Source organism: Anguilla anguilla, chromosome 4 (assembly GCF_013347855.1).
Source record: "Anguilla anguilla isolate fAngAng1 chromosome 4, fAngAng1.pri, whole genome shotgun sequence".
NCBI lineage: Eukaryota > Metazoa > Chordata > Actinopteri > Anguilliformes > Anguillidae > Anguilla > Anguilla anguilla.
The window spans coordinates 23,753,150-23,781,050 of record NC_049204.1 but is presented as its reverse complement, the minus strand read 5'-3'; the positions used below and the strand labels follow the sequence as shown (position 1 = coordinate 23,781,050).

The following is a 27,901-nucleotide window of genomic DNA, read 5'->3' as shown; positions in this document are numbered from 1 at the left end:
GTGACTGCTTGTCTGGGCCTGGGCCTGCAGTCACAGGAACGCTGACACTCACTATGAGCAGGTAGTAAAGAGTTAACTTGCGCTTGAGACATTCATGGTTTTAAAGCAAAATCTCCCTGGTGTGTATCGTATACTGGAGAAGGTTTATATATAGACAGGAGCATCATTTTCTCAGCTTTCCTTGTGAAATTAAGGAAGGCTGGAATGCTTTCTGCCGAGAGCAGGTGTTATTCACAGATCCTAATCTGCTAATTAAGTTGTGTGACGATGACTAAGTCTGAATGCATCGTCCAACTGTTCTGTTCCTTTATTTGGAAAAGATCCTCGGTTTGTGATGAGAGTCTACTACTGCTTTGCCAGGAAGCAAGATAGCAAAGACTACAAGGAGTGGCACTACACATACTGTATTCCTGGTAAGAAATTCTAGTCTTTGTAGGCTTAAAAATATTTGTTTTTAAATCCAACAAACTGAGTCATACTATTTAAAGACAACCAAAAAAAAATAACATTGTAATGATCAAAAATAGAGGGCATAGCATATGTTGCCACGTAAATCAAACATTTCCCTTCATTTGTTTATTGAATATTGGAAGTGCCTATTTTTCTATTTGTTCTCAAAATGTATTTGCTTTGCTTCAGTTTTATTTATTTTTTAATTTCTTCATGTTGCCAGCTTGAAAGTAATCAGCTGACATTTCAAAGCAGAGAATCCATTAGTTGACCTTTCATTGTGCTCTCGGGGATTTCGATATGGGGTGTTTCTGCACTTTCATCCCTTAATGCTGGCCAGGGGTCTAAAAACAAACACTCCCCTTTTAACTCAAGGTGCGATGGCCGCTGGGGAACTGCACCTGGTGCACCCCAGAGAGAGCCAACTCGCGTGGCCAAAATGTTCTCCATCAAAACCAGCCTGAATCAATGCCAGTGTCTCGCTAGCGAGTAACTGCGAGGCCTATTTAGGGTCCAGCCCAGGTGTAGCCTTGTGAGGTTCTCTGCCTCACACTACCATAAACATTGGGTAATACAGCAGCTTTGATGGCCTCCATTTAAAATAAGACTTATTTTATTAATATCTTAAGATCTGTATACAGAGTAGAGCAATGATCTCTGGTGACTGTTACAATTGGGCTCCCAATATGTTTCAATTTCACTTTAAAGAACAATTTAACTTACTCTACATTGGGATTAATGCCAGTGTATCAAAGCAAAAACTTAACATGAGTTAACATACATTACATGTTATGTGATTTATTTTAAAAAATCATATTTGGTCATTTTATACTGAATAGTTTTTTTTTTTTTTTTACCTTGATAGTGTGGATAGGGCAAAACGCATTAGGATTCAATGAAGCACCAAAACCAAATACTGTATCTGTCGACTCAAGACTCAGATTTTACTCACCATAACACCAAGGATCAGAATGAGAGGGAAGCACGCTCCATTCCACTTGCGTAAACATTGAGGACAGTGGTATCAAAGGTGGTCCAGTCTTACATAATAACACAAGAGCCAAAGCATGTGTGCACACACACACACACACACACACACACACACACACACACACACACACACACACACACACAAACAGTGAGCTCCAAAATATTTTGGACAAATATTGTCCAAAAAATATTTTTTTTCCTGATTTTCGCTGTGTACTCTACAATTTTAGATTTGTAATCAAACAATTCACTTGTGGTTAAAGTATATATTTGCAGTTTTTATTTAAGGGTATTTAATACTCTTTGGTTGTGCAATGCAGAAATTACAACACTTTTTATACATAGCACCCCTATGTCAGGGCACCATAATGTTTGGGACATGTTAATGTAATCTAAATGAACGTAGTCATTTTAGTGCTTTGTCACATATCCTTTGCATGCAGTGATTGAAGTCTGTGACCCATCGACATAACCAGGTGTGGAGTATCTTCTTTGATAATGCTCTGCCTGACCAATACTGCAACCATTGTCAGCTCCTGCTTATTTCAAGGACTAGTTGCCTTAAGTTTTCTCTTCAGCACACGAACCACATGTTTGATCTGATTCAGATCAGGTGAATGACAGTCAAGAAATTTAAAGTTTTTGGTTTCAAAAAAATCGTTTATTGCTTTGGCAGTATGGTTGGGATCAATGTCTTGCCATAGGATGAAGTGCTGGGGTAATTTGCTTGAACCTGACAAGATAAGATGCCTCTGTACAGTTCAGAATTCATGCTGGTGCTGCTATCAACAGTTACATCGTCACTGAAGACAAGTGAGCCAGTACCTGAGGCAGCCATACATTTCTAAGCCATAACACCCTTACCACCATGTTTCACAAATGAGGGAGATGCTTTGGATCTTGGCCAGTTCCTTTTGGTCTCCACACTTTGCTCTTGCCACCACTCTGATGCAAGTGAATCTTGGTCTCATCTGTCCACAGGTCCTTTTTCAAATTTCTTTCAGATTCTTTTTAGCCTACTGTAATCTGCCATCCTATTTTTTGTGGTTAACTAGTGTTTTACATCTTGTAGTGTAGCATCTGCAGTTCTGTTTGTGAAGTCTTCAGTGGACAGCTGTCACTGACACATCCCCACCTGCCTTCTGAAGAGTGTTTCTGATCTGTCGGACAGGTGCTTAGGGTTTTTTCTTCATTGTGGTGGAATTCTTAAATCATTAATTGTTGAGTTCTTCCTTAGCCTACCAGCCTCTTTGTGATTTCTGTGATTACCAGTGCCTTTTTCTTTCTTCTTAATGATGTTCCAAATAGTTGATTTAGGTTAGCCTATGGTTTAGCCTATGTGTCTGACAGTTTTTCTTTTCATATTTATCAGCCTCATAATAGCTTCCTTGACGTTCATTGGCACAACTCTGGTCCTTATGCTGACAAATGCCAATAATAGACTCCAAAGGCAATCAAAAATCTAGAATCAAGACTAGATACTGAAAGCTCTCTTATAGTTGTGGTAAAGAAGTAATTGAACACACCTGACTAATCAGAACACCTGTGAAACACATGCGAAGGCATTTCTCCCAAACATGACACCCTGGAATGGGAGGTTATGTATAAAAAGTGATGTTATTATTATGTTTCTAAAATTATGCAATACAGAGCTAAATCAAGAAAGAATGTCTGTCTCAACATAGCGCTCACTATATACTATGAAACCTTATGTTGGCATGTAGTCATGCAGTGCCATATTTTTTCCAACCATGAAAAAAATTACTTGTTGCTAAGTAACAGTTCTATCACAAAAGGATGAAGGTACTACTCTCAGTAGATTCAACCCAATAGATACCAGTTACCAACACACCCGAAAATACAGATATCATCTTAATGCTATTAAGATATCTTTTACCTTGATACATTTTAACTTCTGAATGAAGCGATTTCATCAAATCTGTCATTCTTAGAGTGTGAACAATGCTTATTTCAAATGATCTGTTTGTGAATTTTTAAGACAGATGTCAGTCTTTTTTTAAATGGAGAGCTCTACCCTTTTTAAAAGCCACATCGATGATGTCTTCCTTTTTCATTTTTAATTATGCGCAATTGAGTACAATTGTATGATATATAGTTTAAAGTTTAAGCACAGACAGATTAACATAGTTTTTTAAAAGTAAGGTAATTTGTTCATTTTTCTTGTTTAAGTGTGCTTTTTCCATTAATATTTCCCAAAATGCTTTAGACCATTGAGGTTTTCCACTGACATTACTGTGGATTTTTACTGCTCAATTACACAGATAAGATGTAATGCAGATAAACCCTGGCCCTGAACATATATCAGATGTATAACATGCACTTGTATCTGCAGGCAAGCGCATAATTAACAAGCTAAATGTGGATCGGTCATGGTTTACACCTCCCACGCTCTAACAGGGTAATTGTGTTTCCATAGTGATGCAGTATGCTGCCGTTCCATTTGAGATACCAGCTTGGGTTCCTGAGGTGTAAGTGGGTGAAACATGGACTTTGGTAGCAGAGATTCTGCTTGCCTTGAGTGGGAAGGTCATCATTAAAATGTCCATTTTATATGAGATGCTGTGGGGTTTGTGTTTGTGCGTGCGTGTGTGCGTGTGTGCATGTGTGCCTGCATGTGTATGTGTGTTTAGAACATATTGAGAGCACTGAGATGCCCAATCAAGATGTCAGGAAGTCAACACAACCAAAGAGCTATTGGAGGTTAAAACCAATTGCAGATTTAAATCAGCATTGTCTTGTTTACTTGAAAATTTTAGCCATCAAGCATTATTACATGAATTGTTTTTATTGTTTTATTATTAAGTGTGCTTTTCCTTGCTTCATTGGACTTATGCTTTGTTTGTGAAGACCATGTTAAGAACACCTGAACGTGTTGTTATTTGAAGAATATTTAAAGCATACACAGGTGGATTTAATCAGAGCTTGATATGCTATATGATTGCTTATACAACTGGATCACATTAACTGCTGTAAGAAGCTAATCAGACATTAAACTGGAAATTCTGAAAAGGAATTCTGCAAAATTCAGTCATGTTGTTCCCTGTGCAAATAGGGTGTTGTGTCTTGCCAGTAAAAAGCATTTGTTTTCATAACTGCTTCCCAGTCCAGTACCAAAATTGAAATCACAAAAAAAAAAAAATTTAAAAAATTTGAAAAAAAAACAAATATATTTTTGCAATTTAGGTTTCATGTTATTCGAGACCAATTTCCGTATGTCAAACTGCAATGACAGTTAGCAAAGTAATACCACATTGTTTGGTGAAATCGATTACAGCATTGCATGTATTGTGCTGTATATATTGTCATACTGTACAGTACCACTGTATCACCTAAACTGAGCCAAATGGGCCAGCCTAGAAGGTGCAACGTTCACTTTGTTACTTATTATTGTTGTGGATATTACATTTATGTATTGCATTGGTGAGGATTGTTTTGCAACTAGTATTTCAGTACTGTAAGTCTCCTAGCTGAAGCCAATGCTAAATTGTATCATGCATTTTCTTTGGAAGATTTTGACATTAGAAGTTCCTTGGCTCCGGTCATCCGCAGGCCACATGAAGGATCATGTTGGCAGAATTCCTGAGTCTGGGTGTTATTGTGTGGTTATTGCACAGGCAAACGTGGAAGCATGTTACTGTGCATGACTGTGCATGCAACACCCAGCTTGGTGCTACATACTGGTGGCCGGTGGAGCCAAGGTCCTGCGTTCACCGTGATGTTATTTGGGTGAAATGTGCCATTTAAATGCCATTCATCATTAATATCCATATCTCCATCTACACTTAAACAGTTTGTGTTGCAATCTATGTCCCCCTCTCCATTTTTTTAATTTTCATTTTGATTTTATTGTCTGTGTGTCTGATTGGGCCCCTGTATACATTCTTGCACTCATAAATACATCACTGTAGTTCAATCATAATCCAATCACTTTAGATCCATCATAATAGATCAATAAGGTTGTATCAGTTCAATTTCAGCAACTTGTTATTAGGATTTGTTAACACACACACACACACAATACAATATAATCATTAAAAAGGGTATATTTGAATGATATTGGTACTGTTCTGTGCTATACTGTAGAAGTGAACTATGAATATACATATTTAAAATGCATTTTAAAATATATTCAATTTCAGTAATGTAGTTGTCATTAGATAAAATAATACAAAGGACAGAGTAATATTTAGAGTGATGTCATGTGTGCGTAGATAAAGATAATATATATTGACTGGGAAATTACCATAAAATACCAAATCAACTGTTGTAAGAACAGACCTGAACTATTGAAGACCATAGAAAAAAGAAAAAGAAAAAGCACAGTTTCTGGCAACTGTACGACCAGTAATTTACTGTTCTTTTTACAGGCTTTTTATGGTGTATAATAAGAACAATAGCTGTGCACTTACTGAATAAACAACTCTGATTTCCAGGAAGAATGCTTAAACATTGCCAAAATATTTTTTGAACTCCAAATGTCTAAATTCTATAAATCTGGACATTTGCTCCATTTTGTTTTTATTTGTATTGTTAACTGGGGGCATGTTGACTATGATCAAATTCTCATGGTAGAAAACAGGACTGAATCCAAAACATTGCTACAATGTGTATAGCCTCCCAGCAGTTTATTAGCAAAGCACATATGAGCTGGAGTGAATTTTTGCACAAAATATTCCTGATTTTAGAGACACAGAATCTTACGGTATGCCATTAAATCTTTTGTGAGGGTACAATGTACATTATTTGAAAAAAAAACATATAAATAAAATTACTGTCCGTACTTAGTATATTTTCGTACTAAAACTACTGTATTTACTAAGTAAACATTTTGAACTTGTATCCCTGTAGACCAGTATATACCGCAGAAGTATTGATTGACTAGATTAAGCTACACAGTAAAATGTCCAGTTTAAAATCTCGAACAGTGTTAATTCAATTTTTAACAGATAACGTTTGGTCCCACATTCCAGAGTTGGACAAAATGTTATCTGTCAACACAAGATATGTTACTGTGTGCATGTATTATCACAGTCAATGTGTGGAATGGCCATTAGAGAACACAATTCTGTATTTTGACACAATGGTGCCATTTAAATACAGTACATGGGTTGTGTGGCATGCTTTATAGGAATTCTGACATATTTTATATTAGGAATTATTTTCCTTGCCTTCCCTCTAACTATTACAGAATCTTATTTGTCAGTTAATTTCCCAGCTAAATTATTATGTAAAGTATAGTGTAAATGGCGTTGCATGCACCCAAGACAGCTGAACGTCTAATTCCTACAAGCCTTTACAAAAGTTCTGGCACAACCATAATGCGTTGTAGCTCGTAAACACAGAGTGATAAAGCCAAACTCGTAGGTGGATATGTGGGTAGAAATGGGTTGAAGGTCTCTAATATATGTATCCCCTGAGTTCCATATAGTAAGACCTTCATCTGGTTCACGGAGGTAGGTTGTCATGGCAATGTCTGTATCCTTTCAACCAGCTATACCCATGCAGCCCATATTTACCTAAGCATACCAATATATTTTTTGGAAAAATATACATTTATATAATTTATTGTTAATCTTACAAAATTTTCCATAGTCTCAAAATAATGTGACTGTGCGTATTTCTTCTTCTACAACCCGTCGCACAATTGCTTTGAAAGAGCACCCTTTACTGCAGTTAATATTCATCCGTTAAAAACATTTGCTTATTGAAATGACCTAATACTGTACTAAAACACTTTCATCAGCGAGTAACACTGACACCATAAGAACGTTTTACAAATGGGCTGTAAGGACTATAATGGCTCAGGAAATAATATGTTGAAGTATAATGGATGTCACTTCGGGCAATTTAAAAATTTGAGTTTCATTATGTATGTAATCAACACTATTAACGGCAAAAACGGGGTGTCGAAATGAAGCTAGTAGGAACTGCTTCGCTGATTCGGGTACGGATGGGCAGCAGGTGGTTTCTGTTTCTTCGCGCCTGAAGAATCCTTAACCTCTCCCTCCCACGCACACCCTACTATCTTGACAATTTAGCTTGCGAGCTGAAGTGCACACAACCACTTAGAAAACGGAAACTAGCCAAAGAAGACACAATACATCTCCCATTTGGAGTTATATTTGCATGCAGTCTATCTGTGCTGCCGCATCCGTAGCCTACACAGTGTATGGGAAAGTGTTCTATCTGACAACTCAGGAAGCAAGGAGAAATAAAGAAAAGTGCCGCTGTTTGGAAATATCTTTACAGTAGGTATGGAAACTATTTTTTTTTTTAAATCAGATTAGCTAATGGTTTAATATTTCTTTCTCCTCGAATATAAGCAACAAGTGTCCTGCGATTAATAGTATGTGTATGATGTTGTATGTGGTCACAGGTGTTAACTTTTGGAATGGATGTTGAGTAACGTAATTTTTTCCCATATCAACTTAAAGAATGCAAAAATGTAACATTTTCTACGATGTTTATTCATTACACTTTTGAGAGGTCAGTGGAAGCATGCTTCGTAGAACGTCTTTGGAGAACGTCTTTCCTTTCGTCTTTTTGTGGTAATTCACCTGCGGCTCGATCAGCTGCGACTGTTACGTTTGTCCGTGACTGTCAGCACGCTGGCTTGTTCTGTGGGATGGGGCCATTTATTTTCTGCTACAGGGTGTTTTCCATGGCCTTTGTCGCTTATCTAAATTAATTTATAAATTAACATAGTTTTTGCAAGAGCACAAATCTGGATATAGGCTACAAGTCGAAAGTTTAGACATCAACACAGCACAATTAGAAGTATCATTTTTGTATATCGTCGCAGAACGTACATACGGTGACACTTGTTTCAGGTGCTACATTGCATAAACCCCGCAGGGAAACAAAGCTTACTGTACAGGATTGGCTACCTTCATGATGTGATTAAATTGTTCAATTTTCCTACTTTTAGTGATTCAAAAGTGATGAACCGTCTGTGTGCAGCTTGCCAATAGAAAAGTGTAATTGTTTGGTTTGTGAGTATACAGTACATCTCAATGGCTTTGGCCAGCTGACAGAATTGTTGATTGGTTGCCAAACATGCTTTTAGTAAAGTTACGTCTTAACTGTAATCTGTGGTGGTGGCTGTAGAATATAATGTGTGCTGTTTTATATCCAGTTGTGTGTTTTGCTGTAGTGTCTGCTCAGAGCCAGGTGAATGCTGGGGTGTGGACAGTGGGCAGTGGGCCAGGGTGGGGGGCACACTCGGGGTGGGGGTGGGAGGGTGTACAGACTGACTGGCTGGTGACTTTGTAGTGCTCTGCCCCCCAGCATGTGCTCTGCAGGTTGAACCCCAAGGCATCTGAAGGTCAGGTCAGAGGAGATGACAGTCCTTTTCATGTCTGTGAGTATGAGTTCAGCACAGAGGTGCGTCCACTCACTTGGACCCTGAGCTGTCGAAAAAGGTAGACGGCGTCAGACTGTGTATTCTGCTTTGGACTGTGCACAAGACCTAAATCATGAGTGGTGAGTAAGCCATTGTTTCAGAAGAGAGTGGCTTTCCATCCAATCAAACAGCACTGCGTGCAAGGCTGTGGGGGCTTGTACACGCGTTAGTGAGAGTTAGTGCTAAGCTTCTGTCTGACGCATCTTACGGTTTTACAGGATTTACTTGCTTTGCATTTTACACCTATAATTTACGGCAGTTATGTATGACTAATCAATGCCACACAGCATGGTTTTACTGTATTCAAGGATACCGCTTTAGATAATTGTGGTGTAGTGATGCTAAATGGTTTGGCTGATGGTAGACAGAGACCATTTACTTTTTTTGAGATCAGAGGTAGTTCATGGTGTTTAAGGGAAAGAACCCGGTATGGCGCTAACGGAATGCAAGCTGCCCTACAGGTGTTACAATGTGCATATGTAAGTTATAAGGACCATTATGTCTTGTGTTTTTCAAAACTGTGTTTGTCTTTCCTTGCCTGTTAATACTTTGGCGAACACTCAGCCTCTAATCAGTGCAAAATGAAAATTACATTCTGTTTTCCAGTGTTCAGCGGGAGTCTTTTTAACAGGGGCGTTTGAAGTAGCTCTGGGCTTTCTTTCCGGTTAGATGTGAAATACCATCCCTCTGAACAAATTAAGGTCATGCCTATGTAGAGGAAACACGCTGCAGAGAGAGACAGAGAGAGAGAGAGAGAGAGAGAGAGAGAGAGGTTTTAAGGTTTAATTGGCTAGTGGCGAGGTATATGGCTTTTCGCTTGCTCCTGTACATATGTTGACAGTAATGATGGATTAAACCTTGAATTGATTCACAATGCATCTCTTTGCAGAAGCAGTTAAGCTTGATTTAGAGCCGAAGTTACCCAACATGTCAGCAGAAATCTAACTACAGCAGATTTTCAATTTTTTAATGGATACACAGCATTTTGAAAATGGCCACAGTAGATTGTATTGTATTGTATTCACCTGTCCCGATAAATTCCCCACATGCGTCTGTGACAGGTGTCTGTTTTGTGAGCAGTGGACAGCTGTTTACAAACAGTCCTCTTCATCTGGGGGAGGGGCTTTTGACACTCCTGGGAGCCAGAACTCTGCCAGTCTCCAGCCAGTTCCTCATGCAGCTTTAATATGGCTCTCCTGGACGTCTGAAGGGGAATTGCCAATGGCAGCATACTGGGCACACCACCTACCTGCAGGATTGTACAGTTGGGAACCTCCATTTAGCCAGGCCCAGACTGAAGCACAGATGAATTCTGTAATCGGTTGAGGTTTTTGAAGGTCGCCAAAGTACGCAGTGTTGGACGTGTGTATCATTTCTGTTTATGTGGGTCACTTTAAGGCTCATGAACCTCCTGGTGGGAGTCAGTGAGAAATGTGTGGTTGGGAGCAGCTACCATTTGTTGCCTTAATAGTTCCTCTGAGGACAGAAGGTTGGCTGTAATTAGGCCCCTGTGTTTAACTGCCTTTCTGTAATTACCACAAACTGCCACAACTCTCCTCATTACTATGAAGTCACAATCCACTACAGAGTGCCACAGCTTGTAAAATGATGTGAAATGTAAAGACAACAATGTATAATGTACTATACAATCATAAAATATATGCAGCCATTCTCCAACAATTGCACAAAATATCAAAGTACCAAATATCATATCCTCTTGAGGATTGTGTAGAGCAGGGGTTTTCAAACTCGACCCTTGGGGCCCATTTTGTATGCTGGTGTTCTTTCCTACCACAATTGAATAGTACTGAATAGTACTGAGCGGTTTTTTGTTTTTCATTTGATGCTTAATGTCTACTGAAGGATGATTTGCCTTCTTCAAGGATGATTTGCACCCTTCTTGGCTATGTAAGAAGAATAAATATTCCACATTCACTTCCCTGGACTTTTACTCAGATCAACGCGTCTTATAATTTTATACAGTGTGCTGTATGATGACAATTGATTTCTTCAGAAAGCAGTTGCTTCTGTCTTTAATTAAGACTGGTGAAATAATTGGGGTCCTAAGTGTTGACGGTCAACTGATCACTGAAACAAAGCTATTTCTCAAAAATGAAGAATTCATTGACAGAGCAAATGGCAACGAGCCAAACCTGCATTGTGTTAGCAAAAGTGAAAGTACAAAATTATCTTTGAACCTAAACAATGTTTTCAACAATATTAATTGATCAAGATATTGGCTGCGACAAAAATCAGCAAACATAGTAGGTCCCCAGGTCAGAGTTTGAAAATCACAGCTGTTAAATATTTTTTAAGGCCTCAATTAGGGGCAATAGCACAATGAAATACTTTCACACACTTTAAATTCAGCCATTTTTTGAGGATAGTTATGTGGTGAATGACAGTTTTATCTAACAGCAACCAACACTTCACTTATTTCTGGTAATGCACTGGTGTTCATACCTGTAATAGCGCAAATGTAAATTAATTTGTCAAATCAACAAAGAAACTGAATAATAGACAAACTCTGATAGTTATTTTCAGCACTGAAAGTGGTAGTAGGTAGCTAAGAAATATAAAATGTTTGTGCAGTCAGCCAACTATAGTTCGTGCATAGTGTTAGATAGCCTGAATGTCAGGCTAACTGCTACTAGATTAACTGGGCAGATAGGTAAAGAACTAGTTGAGCTAACCGCTAGTCTGGCTGCTGCATTTATTGGTGTGTTCTGGCTGAAGAATGGTAGGGTGAACTATTGACATACTATAAATGGTTTATACTACCATAAAAGTTATCTATTGTGTGGGACTAAGCCTATTTCAGCAATAGTCTATCATCAACAGCTATTTTAAGTTCATTGGCCAGCCTCTGTGTTTCTCTGAGAAGAGTCGGTCATCATCTTTGAGTGCCATCAACATTGTGCCAGAACTTGTCATCAGAAACACATATGGGATGCATCATGATTAAATCCCAGTTGTGCCGGACTTCAAAAGGAAACTTGTGGTCTTGTGTACAACATTGGCAGCTAATGTTTTGTAGAAAGAATGATTCCAAAACTCTCCAGCTTATTCTCCAATTACAAGAATGATGTTCAGTCACCATGAGGGATATGCTTCTTGTTACTAATATTAGCATTTTCCATTTCACATTCCCCCCCAATCTCACCCTTTTGCGACAAAAATAATATATGCACTGGATCACCTGCGATAAAGGTGATTGATATCCATCCAAAATACATGTGTTAGTACAATGGTAACCAACACTGCTCCTGGAGATCTAGCTTCCTGTAGGTTTTTATTTCAACTATAATTTAGCACACCTGATTATACTAATTAGCAGCTCAGTGAGATTTGCTGTTGAATGATATGTGCTTTTTTTAGGATTGGAGTGAAAATTTACTGGACGGTAGATCTCCAGGAACAGAGTTGGTTACCACTGTGTTAGAGTATTTGAGAAATGCTGAACCTTTTCCTTTGCTCCTGGGCAGCCAGAATTGTACATGGCTGTAAGATTTAGGTCTGTACACATACAACAGAGGCCTGTAGCCCTGGTCCTGGGGAACCACAGGCACTGCTGGTTTCCATTGTTACTCTTTACTTAATTAATCAATTATAGCAGTTGGTTACAGTTAGCTTGGGTTCTGAATTGGGTGCTGATTTTAAGGCGGAAACAAAAACCAGCAGTGCTTCCTGCTCTACAGGACCAGGGTTGCAGACCCCTGATGTACAATCAGATAGGGGGAGGGAGATGGTGGAAATGGGAGGGGGTGGACACCAGAAACAGCTGACAGGAGAGGGTAGTATCGTGTGATGATTTCCATACATGCAGAGAAAGCTTGTTCAGCAGGTTGATGGAATGGTGTGTGGGGTTGTATGGAAATTTTGCTTTTGAATTTTTTGCAACTCCCCACCCTCCAATGAGGCAACTTTTTAAAATCATGATTCATTTAGTTTATTTTAGTTTGTGACATAACAAAGAAGAGAAATGAATGAGGAAAAACAGCAACAATAATACAACAAAATAAATAAATGAGAAAGGAAAAAGATAATAATCTTTCATTATAATCCACAAACCTCCACTACAGCCCAGTTCCCTGTCATGTAAATTCCTACCTTCCTCCATTACGCCCAACCCCTTCCCCATCTCATGATTACAGAAGGACTGCAGACAGACTGGGACAGACAGAAGGACATTCAGATACTGAATGGATAAGCAAGGGTAGCGATGTATACAAGTGACCAATATAATATACAAGAAAAGCACATTGCAAATATCATGGGGATATGAAGCAGAGCAGAGAGGAGAAAGAGTCCTGGACTCATACACAATGTGTGCAGTGTGTGACTGTTTAGTGTGATGAGGGGGAAGTGAATGTTTTTGCAAATGGTTTATGCAGAACATTTGCTATGGCTTTAATCCATCTGTAGAGTAAGTGTTCTGAAGGTTGGGGCCCAGGTGTCATAAATAGTTTGGTTGCATTTTCCAGAGCCTGTGGGCTTTCCCATTGTGACAGACTGTTAAGCGGTTCAACCAAGGTTTTGAATCTATTTAAAACACTATCCCGAAGGTCCTGCTTGTACTTTGTGGCAGGTTTTACTCAAGACTCTCCTTCCTTTTATTGTTGTTAACTGTTACAGTTGTGTGCACATCGCGTCCTCTAAATTCCACCCGATGTGCTTTCTCCTCCAGTTTCCCACGAGTCCTGCCTCCTAGACCAGGTTCTGGAGCTGATTATGAATGAGAAGCCCCCGAATGCCAACAGCCTGTTCCTGAACGAGGATTCTGAGAAGCCCCACCTTCCCGAGCGAGGTCTCCGGCAGCTCCGTAAGGCTATGCAGAAGCGCGCGTCCAGCACACAGAAGAGGATGAGCTGCATCACGCGCCAGAGCGCCAGGAACTTCCTGCGCCGGAACGCCTTCGTGCTCTTCACCGTGGCCTCCGTCGCACTGGGCAAGTAGCCTGCGAGGACTTTGGCCAAGCGGCTGTCATTCTTGAGAAGGCTTTAAAAAACAAGCATGCACGCCCCACTCGCACACACACATCCGCACACACACACAAGCACACATGCGCACACATGCACACATGCATGCACACACTCGCACACACACATCCGCACGCACACACACATGCACACATGCACACACATGCACACATGCATGCACACAGACGCACACACACAGACGCATGCACATGTACACGTACTCACGCACATGTACATATATACACTACACGCACATGCAGACACACACGTACACACACTCACACACAGCTCTGTTTGTTTTGAAGAACCAGCAGTAGAGAGAACGGGTTACGTGAAATTACTGAACGAGTTCCTTTGGCAGGCTCATAACATCTGTGACTCAGTTAATACCCTTCCAACACAGATACAGTACATTATTGTTTCTCGGGCGTGTTCTGGAATTCTTGACCTTTGCTGTCACTGTTGGTTCATTTGCTCTTACTCTGATTGATTATTTGCTCAGGGGTCATTCTGGGATTTGCCGTCCGGCCACGTGAGATGTCCCTCAGGGAGATAAAGTACTTTTCCTTCCCCGGGGAGCTCCTGATGAGGATGCTGCAGATGCTGGTGCTGCCCCTTATAGTTTCCAGCCTGGTTACAGGTAACAGCTTGATCATTACAGCCCTGTTTGGTTACAGGTACAGGAAAGTGCATTCAGCTGATTTATATGAGCAAATTGTGCCAGACCTGGCTAAAAAGCATTCCCAGACCAGTGAGCGAACATTACTTGCACAGCTCGGTTCTTATGACTCAGTCTGATTACAGGCAACAGCTTGGTGTTTATAGCCTAGTATGGTTACAGGTTACAACTTGGTCTTTATAACCTAGTATGGTTACAGGTTACAACTTGGTGTTTATAGCCTAGTATGGTTACCAGTAAGAGCTTGGTCTTTATAGCCTAGTAAGGTTACCAGCCACAGCTTAGTGTTTATAGCCTAGTAAGGTTACCAGTAACAGCTTAGTCTTTATAGCCTAGTATGGTTACCAGTAACAGCTTGGTCTTTATTCCCCAGTGTGGTTACAGGTATCAGATTGGGCTTGATGACCTAGTCCGAATAATATGAGTTATGAATTTGACATATTTCACGTTATAATAGTATTTGTTACCATTAATTCTTCACCTTGCTACGATATTGTTTAGTATTATTTTTATACTTTGGCTGTATCCATCTATTTGTATCACCCCTATAAATAATTTTGTGTGAAATTCGCTAGTGAGGTGGAGATCACAAATATTTTTCAGTGATTCCAGAGATTCTCCCACTTGTTTTGCAGGTATCTCATCTCTGGACAGCAAAGCCTCTGGCAAGATGGGGATTCGGGCCGTCATTTATTACATGGTGACCACCTTCATCGCTGTCTTCATCGGCATAGTCATGGTGATAATCATCCGGCCAGGGAAAGGCAACAGGGATAGTCCAGTGCCCTCTAGTGGCAACATTGAGCCAGTACAAGCGATGGATGCTTTCTTGGACCTCATTAGGTATGCATTGCCTCCCACTGTTGTGCCACTCCATTTAATTTTGAGATCAGATGAACATGCAAGCATACAAGCATGCATAAGCATACATCACTCATGAGTGCTTTTTAATGAAATGCATTATTGTTGGTTTATTGTCCATTATTTTGTCTTGCAGAAACATGTTCCCTCCTAATTTAGTGGAAGCGTGTTTTAAACAGGTAAGATACATTTAGTGACCTAAGATTAGATTTACATATTCAGGGGTATGATGTAACACAACCATTGCACAAATACTGTACCCAGTGTTTGGGTCTCCAAACCCATTTCTACTAATGTCACATCATCCTAGGAAAAATCCAGGAAGAATATTGATTGGCATATAAATGATATCATCTATTGTCTGCTTTAAAATGCAAGTCAGTGTCCATACAAAAAAAAAGATTACAATTACAATTTACCAGAGAAAACCTGACCACTGACCTTGATATATGCATGCAGTACAAAACGGTGTACTCCAAAAGGATCTACAAGAAGAACGTGACGATCGCCCTCAACCTGACGGAGGCCATGAACGGCACCGAGTCGATCCTCCCCGCCAACGTGAGCAGCGTGCTGCAGACGACTGAGGAGACGCTGGAGGAGACGGTGCCCGTGTCGGGCTCCTCCGGCGGGGTCAACGCCCTGGGCCTGGTGGTCTTCTCCATGTGCTTCGGCCTGGTGATTGGCACGATGAAGCAGCAGGGCCAGGCGCTGCGGGAATTCTTCGACTGCCTCAACGAGGCCATCATGCGCCTGGTGGCCATCATTATCTGGTCGGTGCCAGTCGCGAGGTCCTCGTTTAACATGGCTTTTTCCTGATTTTCCTGCCACGATTCACAAGGAAAAATGATATATGGAAATATACGGGAATTAGATGTATTTTAATATATCCATCCATCCAGCATCTATACCCGCTTAACCTGGTCAGGGTCGCGGGGGATGCTGGAGCCTATCCCAGTGTGCATTGGACAAGAGGCGGGAATACACCCTGGACAGGTCGCCAATCTATCACAGTATTTTAATATATTGCTTATATTTTTAATCAATTTCTTACACATATATTTACATATATATTTAACACATTTATGTGCTTACATGTAATGCATATATTTAAAAAAATATTTAAATACATGTATGTATGTATTTAAGTTATGTATTGCACAATATATTTAAATAGATTTTTAATTTCCCACCATATATTTAAATATATAGCTTTTCCGTATGGGAATGCCTGTAATGTAATGGAATGACTGTCAATGCGGAATGTGTTTCCCCCTCATAGCTTTTACTGGTCACAACTGTTGCTGTTATAATTTTCCATTCTAGCTCCTCATGTGGACAAATAGCATAGCTAAAGTATAATAATATAAAGTTTTTACAGTTTTAAGAGACAATACTATATGTATCGACCTGCCTTGGACTAGTCTTGTAGTCAGCAAAGACTCTCACACTCTGCACTGATTGCAAAGTCCACAGCTGCTGCCATTCAGTTAATTTCAGTTTTTCATCAGAGAGCGGTTGCCCTGTTGCTTCCCCTCAGGTACGCGCCTGTGGGAATCCTCTTTCTAATCGCGGGGAAGATTGTGGAGATGAAGGACCTGGCACAGGTGGGCGGGCAGCTGGGAATGTACACGGTCACCGTGATCGTGGGCCTGCTCATCCACGGCCTCTTCGTCCTGCCGCTCCTCTACTTCGTCATGACGAGGAAGAACCCCTTCACGTTCATCGGGGGGCTGCTTCAGGCCCTCATCACAGCCTTGGGGACCTCTTCCAGGTGGGCGTGGCTCCACAGGTGTCTACATGTCTCATTGTGTGCAGCATCATGGATTTTGTAGGCTAACCAGATGGCCAGCTCCTGTGTTCCTTTCACACTTCTGTGCTTCTTAATGACTGTAGCTTCTGGTTCATAAAAGTAGTTTCCAGTGCTATATTACAGTCTCAATATTGTCTCTGTATGTGTTGTGTTTTTAAGTGGAACAAACTAGGTTTAGTGTTAAACATCAAACCTGCTGTAACAGTCATTTGATTTTGTGTGTCAGTTACCTGGGTGTCAAGGGTGATTTGTGTGCCAGTTACCTGAATCTACCACGCTTATCCTCCAGCTCAGCCACTCTTCCCATTACCTTTCGATGCCTGGAAGAGAACAATGGTGTGGACAAGAGGGTGACACGATTCGTCTTACCCGTGGGCGCCACCATCAACATGGATGGCACTGCCCTCTATGAGGCTGTGGCCGCCATCTTCATCGCCCAGGTCAACGATATGGACCTCAACTTTGGCCAGATCCTCACCATCAGGTAAGAATTAAGAGCAAGCAAGGCAGATTCTGGTTACCGTTGACTATAAACTATTTATGTGGACCAAAGTAACTGCTGCTTTAACTCTCATATTAATGAAGGCAGACCAACTTCAAAGGAAGCAGCTGTCTGTTTTGTCATCAAAATGGGACTTGAATACAAATACATTTTGTTAATTTCACTCTTCTCAGTGAAACAGACTAACTTTAACTGTACTTGTGTTTGAACATAGCAGTTGCAAACTGCATTCATTTTAATTTATATTTATTTTATTTCCCTTACTTGATTCCCTCTTCAGTATCACAGCAACAGCTGCCAGCATCGGAGCAGCAGGCATCCCTCAGGCTGGTCTGGTAACCATGGTGATTGTATTGACATCAGTGGGACTGCCCACGGAGGACATAACACTGATCATTGCTGTGGACTGGTTCCTGTAAGTCTCCTTAAATGTCACGGTTAAAGCATGCAGCTACAGCATAGTATCCCCTTTGAAAGGCTACAGATGAATGCCCTAAATGGCAGTGAATTAGATGTATAAATTTTACATGATTTACTTGCTCGCCAGATTATCCCTCATCCTGGGTCCAGATTAGTTCACATACCATCCTTTTATACAGCCAAGTATCTACTGCAGAAATTTAACAGTGTAAAGTGTCCTCATCGATGGTGTAAAAGCAGGGCCCAAATCATTGTTCGAACTTGATACATTTTCATTACACTGTGTGGGCACCCTCGTGTAATACTGAGACTATATTTATTAGTGATTTCATATCTACAGCCGATGAAAATTATTTCATATATCAGGTAAAAAACAACCTGCTATAACACTATGTGTCATACTTTTCATGCCTTTGATTTTATTACCTTATCTAAAGGCACCAATATTGAGACGTTTCCCTTCTACTCTGTTTCCTTGTAAGGGCTTGTATGTTTTTGTCTAACATCAGTTTTTGACAAAGTCTGGGGTATGTTCATTGCACAGCCTGATCTGTTGCAGAGGCCTACTGAAGAAGGTCCTGTTAATAAAAAACACAACGCAGACTCAGAGGAATGTGGTGCATGCTGGGATGTTTGCCGTGGTGGCTGTTTATCAAGGCCCGGCTCTGGGATGTATCTGTGTGTTGGGTGCAGGGACCGTCTGAGGACCACCACAAATGTGCTGGGCGACTCGCTGGGTGCGGGAATCGTGGAGCACCTCTCCCGCCAGGAACTGCAGAACCAGGACGCGGAGATCGGCAACTCGGTCATCGAGGAGAGCGAGAAGCCTTACCAGCTCATCTGCCAGGACAACGACACACTGAAGCACAGAAACAGTGAGACCAAGATGTGAGGGGCCTGCCCTGATTGCCACCGCCACTGCCGCCAATAACCAGCCACACCCAGCAGCCAAGCAACTCAGAATGCACGGGCGAGGATCTTTATTCCAAACCAAGAAACACAACAGTAAACCTAGAGAATTGTGATTGTTTTGATTGGCCAGACTGGACTTTGAAGCACTAAACTGTTGGTCCAAGTTGATCTTTTTGAAGATAGGCGATTCAAAAGTTAAAGCATGTGATTCTTAAACGGGTTGCTTTCGCTAGATTGAATCTACCAAATATTATTATTTAAATTTAGTTTTTCAGACCAAGGCCACAAACTACCGGGCCAATGCCTACACTTATTTTAGATTTATTTTATAATTAAATTATTAAATCAAATTTTCCCACCATAGATTTGCATGTTTGTTTCAATACTGCTACCACAACCCACTCGCCTTTTGAAAAGAAATATAATTTTCATAAATGCATGGCAGAATGCTCGTACCTAAGTAAAGTAACCAGCTTTTTTGTCTCAAGCATGCAGGATTGGTTTATAGAGAAAAAGTATCATATATACAGGCAATGTAAGAGCGTACTGTCATTTTCTGTAGAGATTTTTGGCCTTAACTCATTGGTTATAAACCGTTCTTTTATATCGGTGTGGTAACCCCGGTGTTTTGTGGCATATTAGCAGTGATTGCACTTGCTAAGTTCAATTTGTCTCATTTCATCTTACCAAAAAGCATCCATCTTTACACTCTCAAGCCAGTGTTTGGAAAACAGGGTAAATTATGCTAGTTGTTTCCTTATTGTGAATCTACCTCCAGCATTTTCACAGTATTACTGTCTGAAATCCTCAAACACACGTCCAAAGTAAGACCTCCTTTAACCATTTATTTCCAAATATTGACGTACTTTATTGTGTATCGACAGATTCATTATTATTATTATTATTATTATTATTATTATGTACCATTTGAAATTATTAGACCATTTTGAGCATATCTGGCAAAATATAGTGTATTATATGTTTTATCATACTTCACAGTAATTTGCAGTAAAATGGAATCTAGCAGTTAAGAATATTTTCAGCATTTGCTTGTATATGCATATTGATCGCATCACAAATTAACAGAAACAAAGCAGGTACAAAGCAGTGCATCATATCTGACTGTATTTTGACAACCTCCACTGTGAAATATAGAGTTGCTGTATAATTAATCATTTATGTGGAGGTCCCTTTGTTTTCAGCAGCAAGGTTTCATAGCCTGAAATTAACTGAAATCTGCTACTTGATCTGATCACCCTAGGTGAACATGTAACATAACTGGCTGTGAAATTTCAGTGGTAAGGGTTGACCAGTCATGATAGAGAAATTGCCACACATTTTAGCTTCAAACCTTATCACCTTGCACCAGTTTCCCAGACAGGGATTAAGCCTAGCCCTAGACTAAAAGCAAAATTCAATGAAGATCTCCATTGACAAAGGTTTTTAGTCTAGGGGTTAGTCTTAATCCATGTTTGTGAAACCAGCCCCTTAGGTTTAAACCTTTAGACCACAGAGCTGCTTGAGAACTGGACCAGCTACTTGTAGTCTGTGAAATAAGGAAACAGCTGAACAGGCTTTAATACTGGTCTGTGGTCTCAGGCTGTAATTTTGAGGTTAAACTTCCACTGATTTGTCTGCAGTTGCCCTGTGAGGTTGGTGCAGTTCAGGTAATTTCACCTCAACTGAATGAACTATACTACAGGATTCCGGTAATGAAGAATAACATCTAACAAATGTGTTGAACAAATGTGTGCAGCAGTGTCTTCTTGGTTGATATTATTTATTTTGCACAAACTACAGATTTTCACAACATGCAACCTGATGTCAGTTCATGCCAGAAGAGACTAACAAAATGAGTTTGAGTATGGCTTAATAGTCCACTATAATACACCAAACATTTTTCCACCGTGTGTGGTACGTGCTCCTTGTGCACAAGCTTTTATTCATATTACAGGCATTATGTGGGTTTTATGCAAATAAAATGTTGCAGTCAAATTAGAAGTATTAATAAACTTTGTGAATGACAGAAAAGATCAAATGTTTTTCATCAAGACACATCCTTTTCTAGAGTTTTACAGTTGCTGTCCTAATGAATTCAGAATCTTTCTTTTGTTTTAGTGTTATTCAAAATGTATGATTCACTAGTAAAAATGGCAAATAAAAAGGTGATAAATCATGTTCTGATACTGCTAAACATAGTATATTACACATTATTACTGACAGCTGAATACAACAGCTCAATATAGAGATAAAACTGCTGAATAAAGCAGCTCAATATAGAGATAAAACTGCTGAATAAAACAACTCAATATAGAGATAAAATAGCTGAATAGCTGTTCTACTCTATGAATCAGGATTCAATTGTGTGTAATTAGTACCAGTCAACTTACAGGTGGCTTCATATGAAATCAGCATCCTGCTTCTGATTACAGGCTATAAAACCTATTTGCTGAAAAATCAGGGAATGATATTGGGTACAATCTATTCTACTACAGCCTAATTTTCCACCCTGACCTATATAATCAGTTCATGTTTTATATGTTACTGGAACAATGCTGGCAATATACAGTGTGTATTAACAAAATAACATATTATTATTGGCTTTCATAATAACTGCCTACAATCCAAACTAGTGTCTTTCTAAAAGTAAGCCTAGGGCTATTCATCTTGGCACATCTTGGATTTGCATGCGTTCTTATAACCTTAACATACAGTTTTTTCCCAGTTTTCCCCATTTTTGAATTGCAAGTTTTACCATTCATAAATCCACCACCACTATGCTACTGAATTCTTGCACATCTCCAGTACATTCACCTGTGATCTAGTATTTAGGAGTACTAGTAACAGTATTTGTAGTAACTATATTACACACTTACATACTACAGATGAGCCTGTAACTTGTACACACCAGGCGAGTTACTACTGGGTGCTTACACTGCATCACCAGAAGGAAGCTTTAGCCATCTTAAGCCCACCATATCTTGATGGGACGAGGCCAGCTGTGTCCTGCTGATGCCAATTTCCAGTTAAGGTTGAGCTTATGGCATAACATTGTTGAGGCTACAGGGGCTCAGTCTCTGCTTGGATTGAGTGCATTTACGGACCAAGTCACTCAACAGCCCATATTATCCAGTCATTTACATGAGCATACTTTGATTTAGTATTACAATGTGTTACGTGTGTTAGCAAATACCACAATATGTTATAACATCAGTATCTCTGAATTTTGAGTGTTTTAGATATTTATTTGTTAAACCTTTATTCTTTATTTGACTAAATAATTTGTTTTTCAGAAGCTGCAGTTTTTTTTTTTTGCTTGTGCTCAAACTGGAGAGGGTTCTCTACATTCCTTGGTTCTTTAAATTCCTTTGTCATAGAATGTAGTTTGGAGTTCTACAATGTGAAAAAAATCTGGTATTTTCATTATTATTATTATTATTATTATTTTTCAATGACGAGTTGTTACACTAATAGTCTGCATCTATGAATGTTCAGTTTAGTGTGTAAAATGTATTTACCCTTTGTTATATTAAAAGGGTAAAGAGCAGACATGATTTCTAATGCAGTTTGTAATTTTGATGTCAGTTGCATGGATTGACTAATTATGACCTGGCTTGTTTTATATACTGGAAGGCATGTAGTGCTTATTTTCTGACACTTAAGAAATTAAAAGCAAACTAAAGGTAGTGCTGCCTTTAATTTGGTGTTTGTGTACTAAGTGTGGTATGGTTTGGCACAAAGCATAATTGTATACATTTTTCTTACCTTTAAAATGTTTGCCATACATTTTGTGTGCAGGATTGATCATAGTTATCCTTAGGAAGCGCTTCTGCTCAAAGTACACACTTGGACTGTAGTCTTCTGATGTGTTCTGTTGCACAGTTGTGCTTTGCCACTCTGTGACACACACACACACACACAAACACAAACACAGACACATGCACACACACACACACACACATACACAAACACAGACACACACGCACACACCTTGCCTCTTAGCTTTGAGGACCAGTTGATTCCAAGTCCAGTTTCCCAAAGTACAGTTTCTCCTTTGAAATTCCTTTTTACTGTTATTTTAACTGTGAGAAGTATCTTCTCTTGTCTACCAGTTGTAAGTTCATGCAGATCTTCAGCAAGCTCTGCACTTAGTGATTCTGTGCATAAGACAAAAAAAATTGAATGAGCACATATGGAGAAAACTCACATATTTACTGTTTGTTTTGAAGTTGTTATTATGGCTAAATGCTTTTCTGGTAGATTTTATCAGCCTCTTGCTATTGAACTGGATGTTCCTTTTATTGTGATTAATATTTTTGCAGTTTTCTGATTGTTTTGGTAAGATTCTTAATGCTTTTATCTTATATTACAAATTTGTTCTTACACCACCTGGTGAATGTGAATGTATGCATCTATGTCAAGACAGGGACAGTACAAAAAAAAAAAAAAGATTAAAAACACTGTTGGGTTAGATTCCAAACAGATGGTGGATAAGAATGTATGATTCTTCAAATCTTTCCTTTAATGTATGTTTTCATTTAGTGGTTATGTTTGTGAATTGGGGTTTATATTGTACATACAGTAATTATTTGTGAATGGCCACAGAGTACAATGCGCAAGAGAGGATGGGGAGAGTGGGTGTTGGAGGCCATATATAAATTGTTTTTAAGGGCCAAATCATTCTTATTTCAACTCTTTTTTGTTAAATGGGATTTAATTTTGTTCTGATGTGTATGTGAAGTGGGGTAGAATGAGTGTTGTGTTCCACATTCTACTATGGACAGTTTTCAGTGCCAATATTTTGAAAAATTATGGGAAAATGTTTTAACCAATAAATGGCTCAGGAATATGAATTATTTGTGTCTGTTATATATTACATATTACACAGTGGATGTTTGTATAAGAAAGGTGATCTTGCTATGTCTGATGAGTGCTATTACTGGTTAAATTGTAAACTACAGATTATTCAATGGTGCATTGTCAGGACAATCCCTCAGAATCCACATTTGATTCAATTTTTTTTTTTAATTTCTAAAAAACTTCTAAAAAATTTTCAGCCATAAAGTTTTTACACATTTACACATGTACAGCTTTTCCAAGATAAATTCCTGATCTTATATTAATATATATAGCTATTTACATATCATACAATGGCACAGGGAATGCAAATACATGCACGTCACTCAGAGGTCTCAAATGGGCTGGTCACCACATGCTGTGCCTGGTGCATTTTCACTCAATGTGAATCCCAAAGGCCACACAGACTACCTCTACTTGTGTCTATTGCAGACACCTGAATGCTGAGACTGAGACTACCGTACTGTTTTCTGGACCAATAAGGACAGTAGTAGTATCACTTGTTTTCATTAAATGTGCCTGTGCATTTGGACCTTCCCTAAATTGCTTTCCTCTGTGTACAGCACACGCATGAGCTGCACAACCTGTTGCATGCAAAAGCAAAAGGTGACCAGTAGGGGGAGTCCTTAATGGCAGCCACAGCTTCCTGCTACCATGTCGTCATACTGCTTGAGCACCACGTTTTCGTCGTCGTCGAAGTAGAGCAGGTTGATGGAAAAGAGCTTGTCAGGAACGCAGCAGGGCGTCTCGATGCCCTTGGTGAGCTTGAGCGCGTTGATGATGGACTGCACGGTGGCGTGGTTGGTCGGCCGCATGTTCTGCCCCAGCGGGAAGGGGCAGGAGCCCTTGCAGTGGTACGCATTGTAACCGCGCGGCGACACGATCCAGCCAGACCAGCCGATCTCCTCAAAGTCCACATAGAGGGGGAGGCGCTGGCAGGGCATCTGCTGATCCTCGTCGTAGTCCAGGGAGCGTGCGCTACGGTGTCCGGCTGCAGGCTTCGGAGCCAGCGGCAAGCTGGGGGGGGCTGGGGTGTCACCCACATCTAAGGGTGAAAGACACGATTAAGGATCACTGAGAAACTGAGGTACAATACAGCATAACTTCATATATATGATATTGTTTAAAATGCACAAAATAGTCTCGCATAACATGTTTCATGCTCATTTCATCTTCAGTTTGTGTTGGTAGTTCACATCAAAAACCAGTGACTGTAAGACCATGTTCAGCGTTATCATCGTGTCCCGCGGTTATGGGGGGAGTTTGGTAGTCCTGTTACCTGTCAGAGTGCTCTTAAGTGAGGCAGCTCGCCTCCCGTCATCTGTGAAGAGGACCAGCATGGGCTGCTTGCTCTGGTGGTGGTGGCGACCGGAGGCAAACCGAACCAGCTTGGTATCCATCTGGCTTCCTCCCAGCGTCCTCACCGTCACCAGCAGCCCCAGGTTGCTGCCCTCGTCTGCCATCCAGGAGCGCACCTTCAGATACAATAACCGTTTAGTACAAGCCCATATGTACAGCCTCTAAGTAACTAGTGCATGTGAAGAGGGGAGGGATGCATGTGAGGCGTGCACTTAAATGTATGTGAGAGATTACGAAAGCATTGTGAAAATTCAAATGGCCATTGGTAATGAATTTAAGTGGACTTACTGCCTGTGTGATGGAGAAAACCTCCCAGCCACTGGAATGAACAGGAAGCAGTCTTGAAGCCAGTAGCTTCCTGCCCTGAGATGTGTTCCCTTGTTTGTTTTCAAGGAGCTGGTAAACACTAATCTGTAGACAGAGACAGACTCTCAGTTAATATTTCTTGTAGAGTTATTGCTTATAGCATCCAAATTCAGCTCAACCAGGATGCTACAAAACACAAATCATCTTAACTTCAAAAGCCTGAAGTACCTGGCAAAAGTGATGTCTGTTGAATGCCAACGAAGCCAGAGGTCTCAGTTTAAACAGATGGAGTTCTGCAGTCAAAACCTTCTCCGTTTTGGCAACATTCGACAGGTTGAACATGAACTGGATTTGTTCGCTGTGAACTGTAAGGAAGAGGGGAAGAGTGTGCAAAGTCAAGAAGTGGTCTGAATTTACGTACCAAGAAAAGCCGTATTGCACCACACACAAATAACCTCGTCCATTATGCAATCGGAAACGCAACTGAAAATTACAGTTCTACAAATGCACCCTTAGACTGTACGCACAGAAAGAAGGATTTGTTGTTTCGAATGAAAGTAATAAAACGTAACATTCTTCGTAAAATTAATGGATACATGTAAACCAACGAACAAATGAAGTGCATCCTTCAGACAATCTAGCAGGTAAAGGAAGTGGTTATCTTACGTTTATCAAAGAAACTTCGAACCGTGTTTCCCTCCAGCAAGTCCGGGTCCTTTGTAACGCCATCAATATCCGCCACCGTGTTGTACAAGTCAAGCATGTACTGTGGTGGTTGCTTTTGGAGACCACGCAAGTGAGGTGGATCTTCCATTCCAAAAACTTCCAAAAGCCTTTTCAGAGCTTCCGAACGCACTTCTTCTGATTCGTTCTCAACAGTAAAGGTGTTTTCCAAGTGGTTCTGCGATGGCCTAGTGATGACAGTGCTCGCCATAGCAGCAATTATCAAGACGGTAGTCAACATATTCGAAAACTAGCTTTTCGGCTACTCTTGGAACAGATCCCAGTGAGGTACTGTATCTAAGGCTGAGACTTCGGTGAGTGGAAATACTCTTGGTGCACGCAGCTTTATATCAAATGGCAAAGCGTTGTCCTGGGTGTCTAAGCCTTCGGACAACAGCAATAAAAGATTCCATTAAGACGCAAATGCAAATCAACAATCAGTGTCTGTAAAGACAATCTAATGGCGGTGTTAACAAGGTGTGAACCTGATTGTAGGTGACTCAAATTGTTCTGTCAATATGCAGTCATGCAGAGGTGGACATCACAGAGAATTTCATACCTTTGTTTAAGGTTTAATATCCCAACCATGACTTATTATAAAAGCACATGAACATAACAGGGTGGTGAGTCTATTTAATCTTTCGGGATAAAAGGCTAGTTCAATTATATCATCAGACAATGTGAAAAACCTTTGTTGAGGACAAGGAAGTTTACTCACCCTGGGAGGCTAACTTCCTCTAAATGGATCAATTAATTTCGACAAACAGGGAGCTAATGTCTTACAGGAACGCCAATTACGTTGATAAACATACAAGGGAAATGCTCTGCAGCATTTTAGGGATATAGGCATACAACATAATGTGTTAATACTAACCGCCAGTTACACGGTCACCTGGTCAAACACAGCTTTACATGATGCCATGCTGTGAGAATCTTGTTCAGTAGGCCTACTTAGAAACGTTCTGAACTGTTTTCTATATCAAATACGACAGTGTTTACGTTCTTTATAACTATACCAGCATTCTCGATGTAAGGGTTTAACTGCAACATGGGTTGGGTTTCCTAATTTATGCAAATATTGATTGCATCGACACAGGTCTTAGGTCACATAACACACCAGAAACATGACATAATAATGCACGATGTCATCAAACTTTTTGAACGCGTCTCAAAAAGTGCAGTCATTTCACCTGGCTTGCACATTCGACGAATATGCATCTGTCTCCGTCCTTTACAGTGAAGTTCACTAACTGATTTTAATTCGTCTACAGGGACGTGATGGAATGCTAATGTGCAGAGCAGTACTACTGTGTACTGGAGGGGATCGGAAACCGAGGTTTCCCTGTCTCCCACCTTTCCACGCAACAATATCACGCATTTATCACGGTTGATTGTTTGTTCAATGCTTACTGTACACATTCGGTGAGTGCTGTCATACGGCAAAACTGCTGCTATACACATATTTACTGCACGATGCGCGTAATTGTCTTAAGTATTGGCTATTTGCTTGGTTTTGCAATGTAGTCCTCTAAGATTTCCCTGCAATGGTAAGTATCAGTTGAATTTATTATTATTATTATTAGTATTATTATTACTATTATTATTATTATTATTATTATTATCATCA

The 27,901-nt window shown here is 40.1% G+C and overlaps 2 protein-coding genes across 7 annotated transcripts; one reads left to right on the top strand and one right to left on the bottom strand.

Moving 5' to 3' along the window:
- The first annotated feature begins 77 nt into the window (after positions 1-77).
- Positions 78-27,884, top strand: slc1a6 (solute carrier family 1 member 6). 5 transcript variants are annotated; one of them, XR_004764820.1, is made up of 11 exons: positions 78-413; positions 13,551-13,811; positions 14,345-14,482; positions 15,157-15,364; positions 15,519-15,561; positions 15,842-16,155; positions 16,923-17,156; positions 17,485-17,679; positions 17,978-18,112; positions 18,811-19,949; positions 27,858-27,884. XR_004764820.1 is itself a non-coding variant. In XM_035413651.1 (10 exons), exons 1-10 carry the CDS (start codon positions 335-337, stop codon positions 19,007-19,009), a joined length of 1,806 nt encoding a protein of 601 aa, XP_035269542.1. In that variant the 5' UTR covers positions 78-334; the 3' UTR covers positions 19,010-23,882. The 5 variants fall into 5 exon arrangements, 4 of the variants coding, with proteins under 4 accessions (XP_035269542.1, XP_035269545.1, XP_035269544.1 ...); XM_035413651.1 differs by lacking the exon at positions 27,858-27,884 and having other exon boundaries at positions 18,811-23,882; XM_035413654.1 differs by lacking the exons at positions 78-413; positions 27,858-27,884 and adding an exon at positions 7,302-7,709 and having other exon boundaries at positions 18,811-23,882.
- Positions 24,088-27,295, bottom strand: admp (anti-dorsalizing morphogenic protein). Of its 2 annotated transcripts, XM_035413657.1 has the most exons (6): positions 26,993-27,295; positions 26,218-26,462; positions 25,780-25,916; positions 25,534-25,656; positions 25,166-25,361; positions 24,088-24,931 (listed from the first exon to the last, which is right to left on the bottom strand). In XM_035413657.1, the coding sequence occupies exons 2-6, from the start codon at positions 26,363-26,365 to the stop codon at positions 24,513-24,515; spliced, it is 1,023 nt and encodes a 340-aa protein (XP_035269548.1). In that variant the 5' UTR covers positions 26,366-26,462; positions 26,993-27,295; the 3' UTR covers positions 24,088-24,512. The 2 variants fall into 2 exon arrangements, with proteins under 2 accessions (XP_035269548.1, XP_035269547.1); XM_035413656.1 differs by lacking the exon at positions 26,993-27,295 and having other exon boundaries at positions 26,218-26,974.
- Positions 27,885-27,901: the final 17 nt, after the last annotated feature.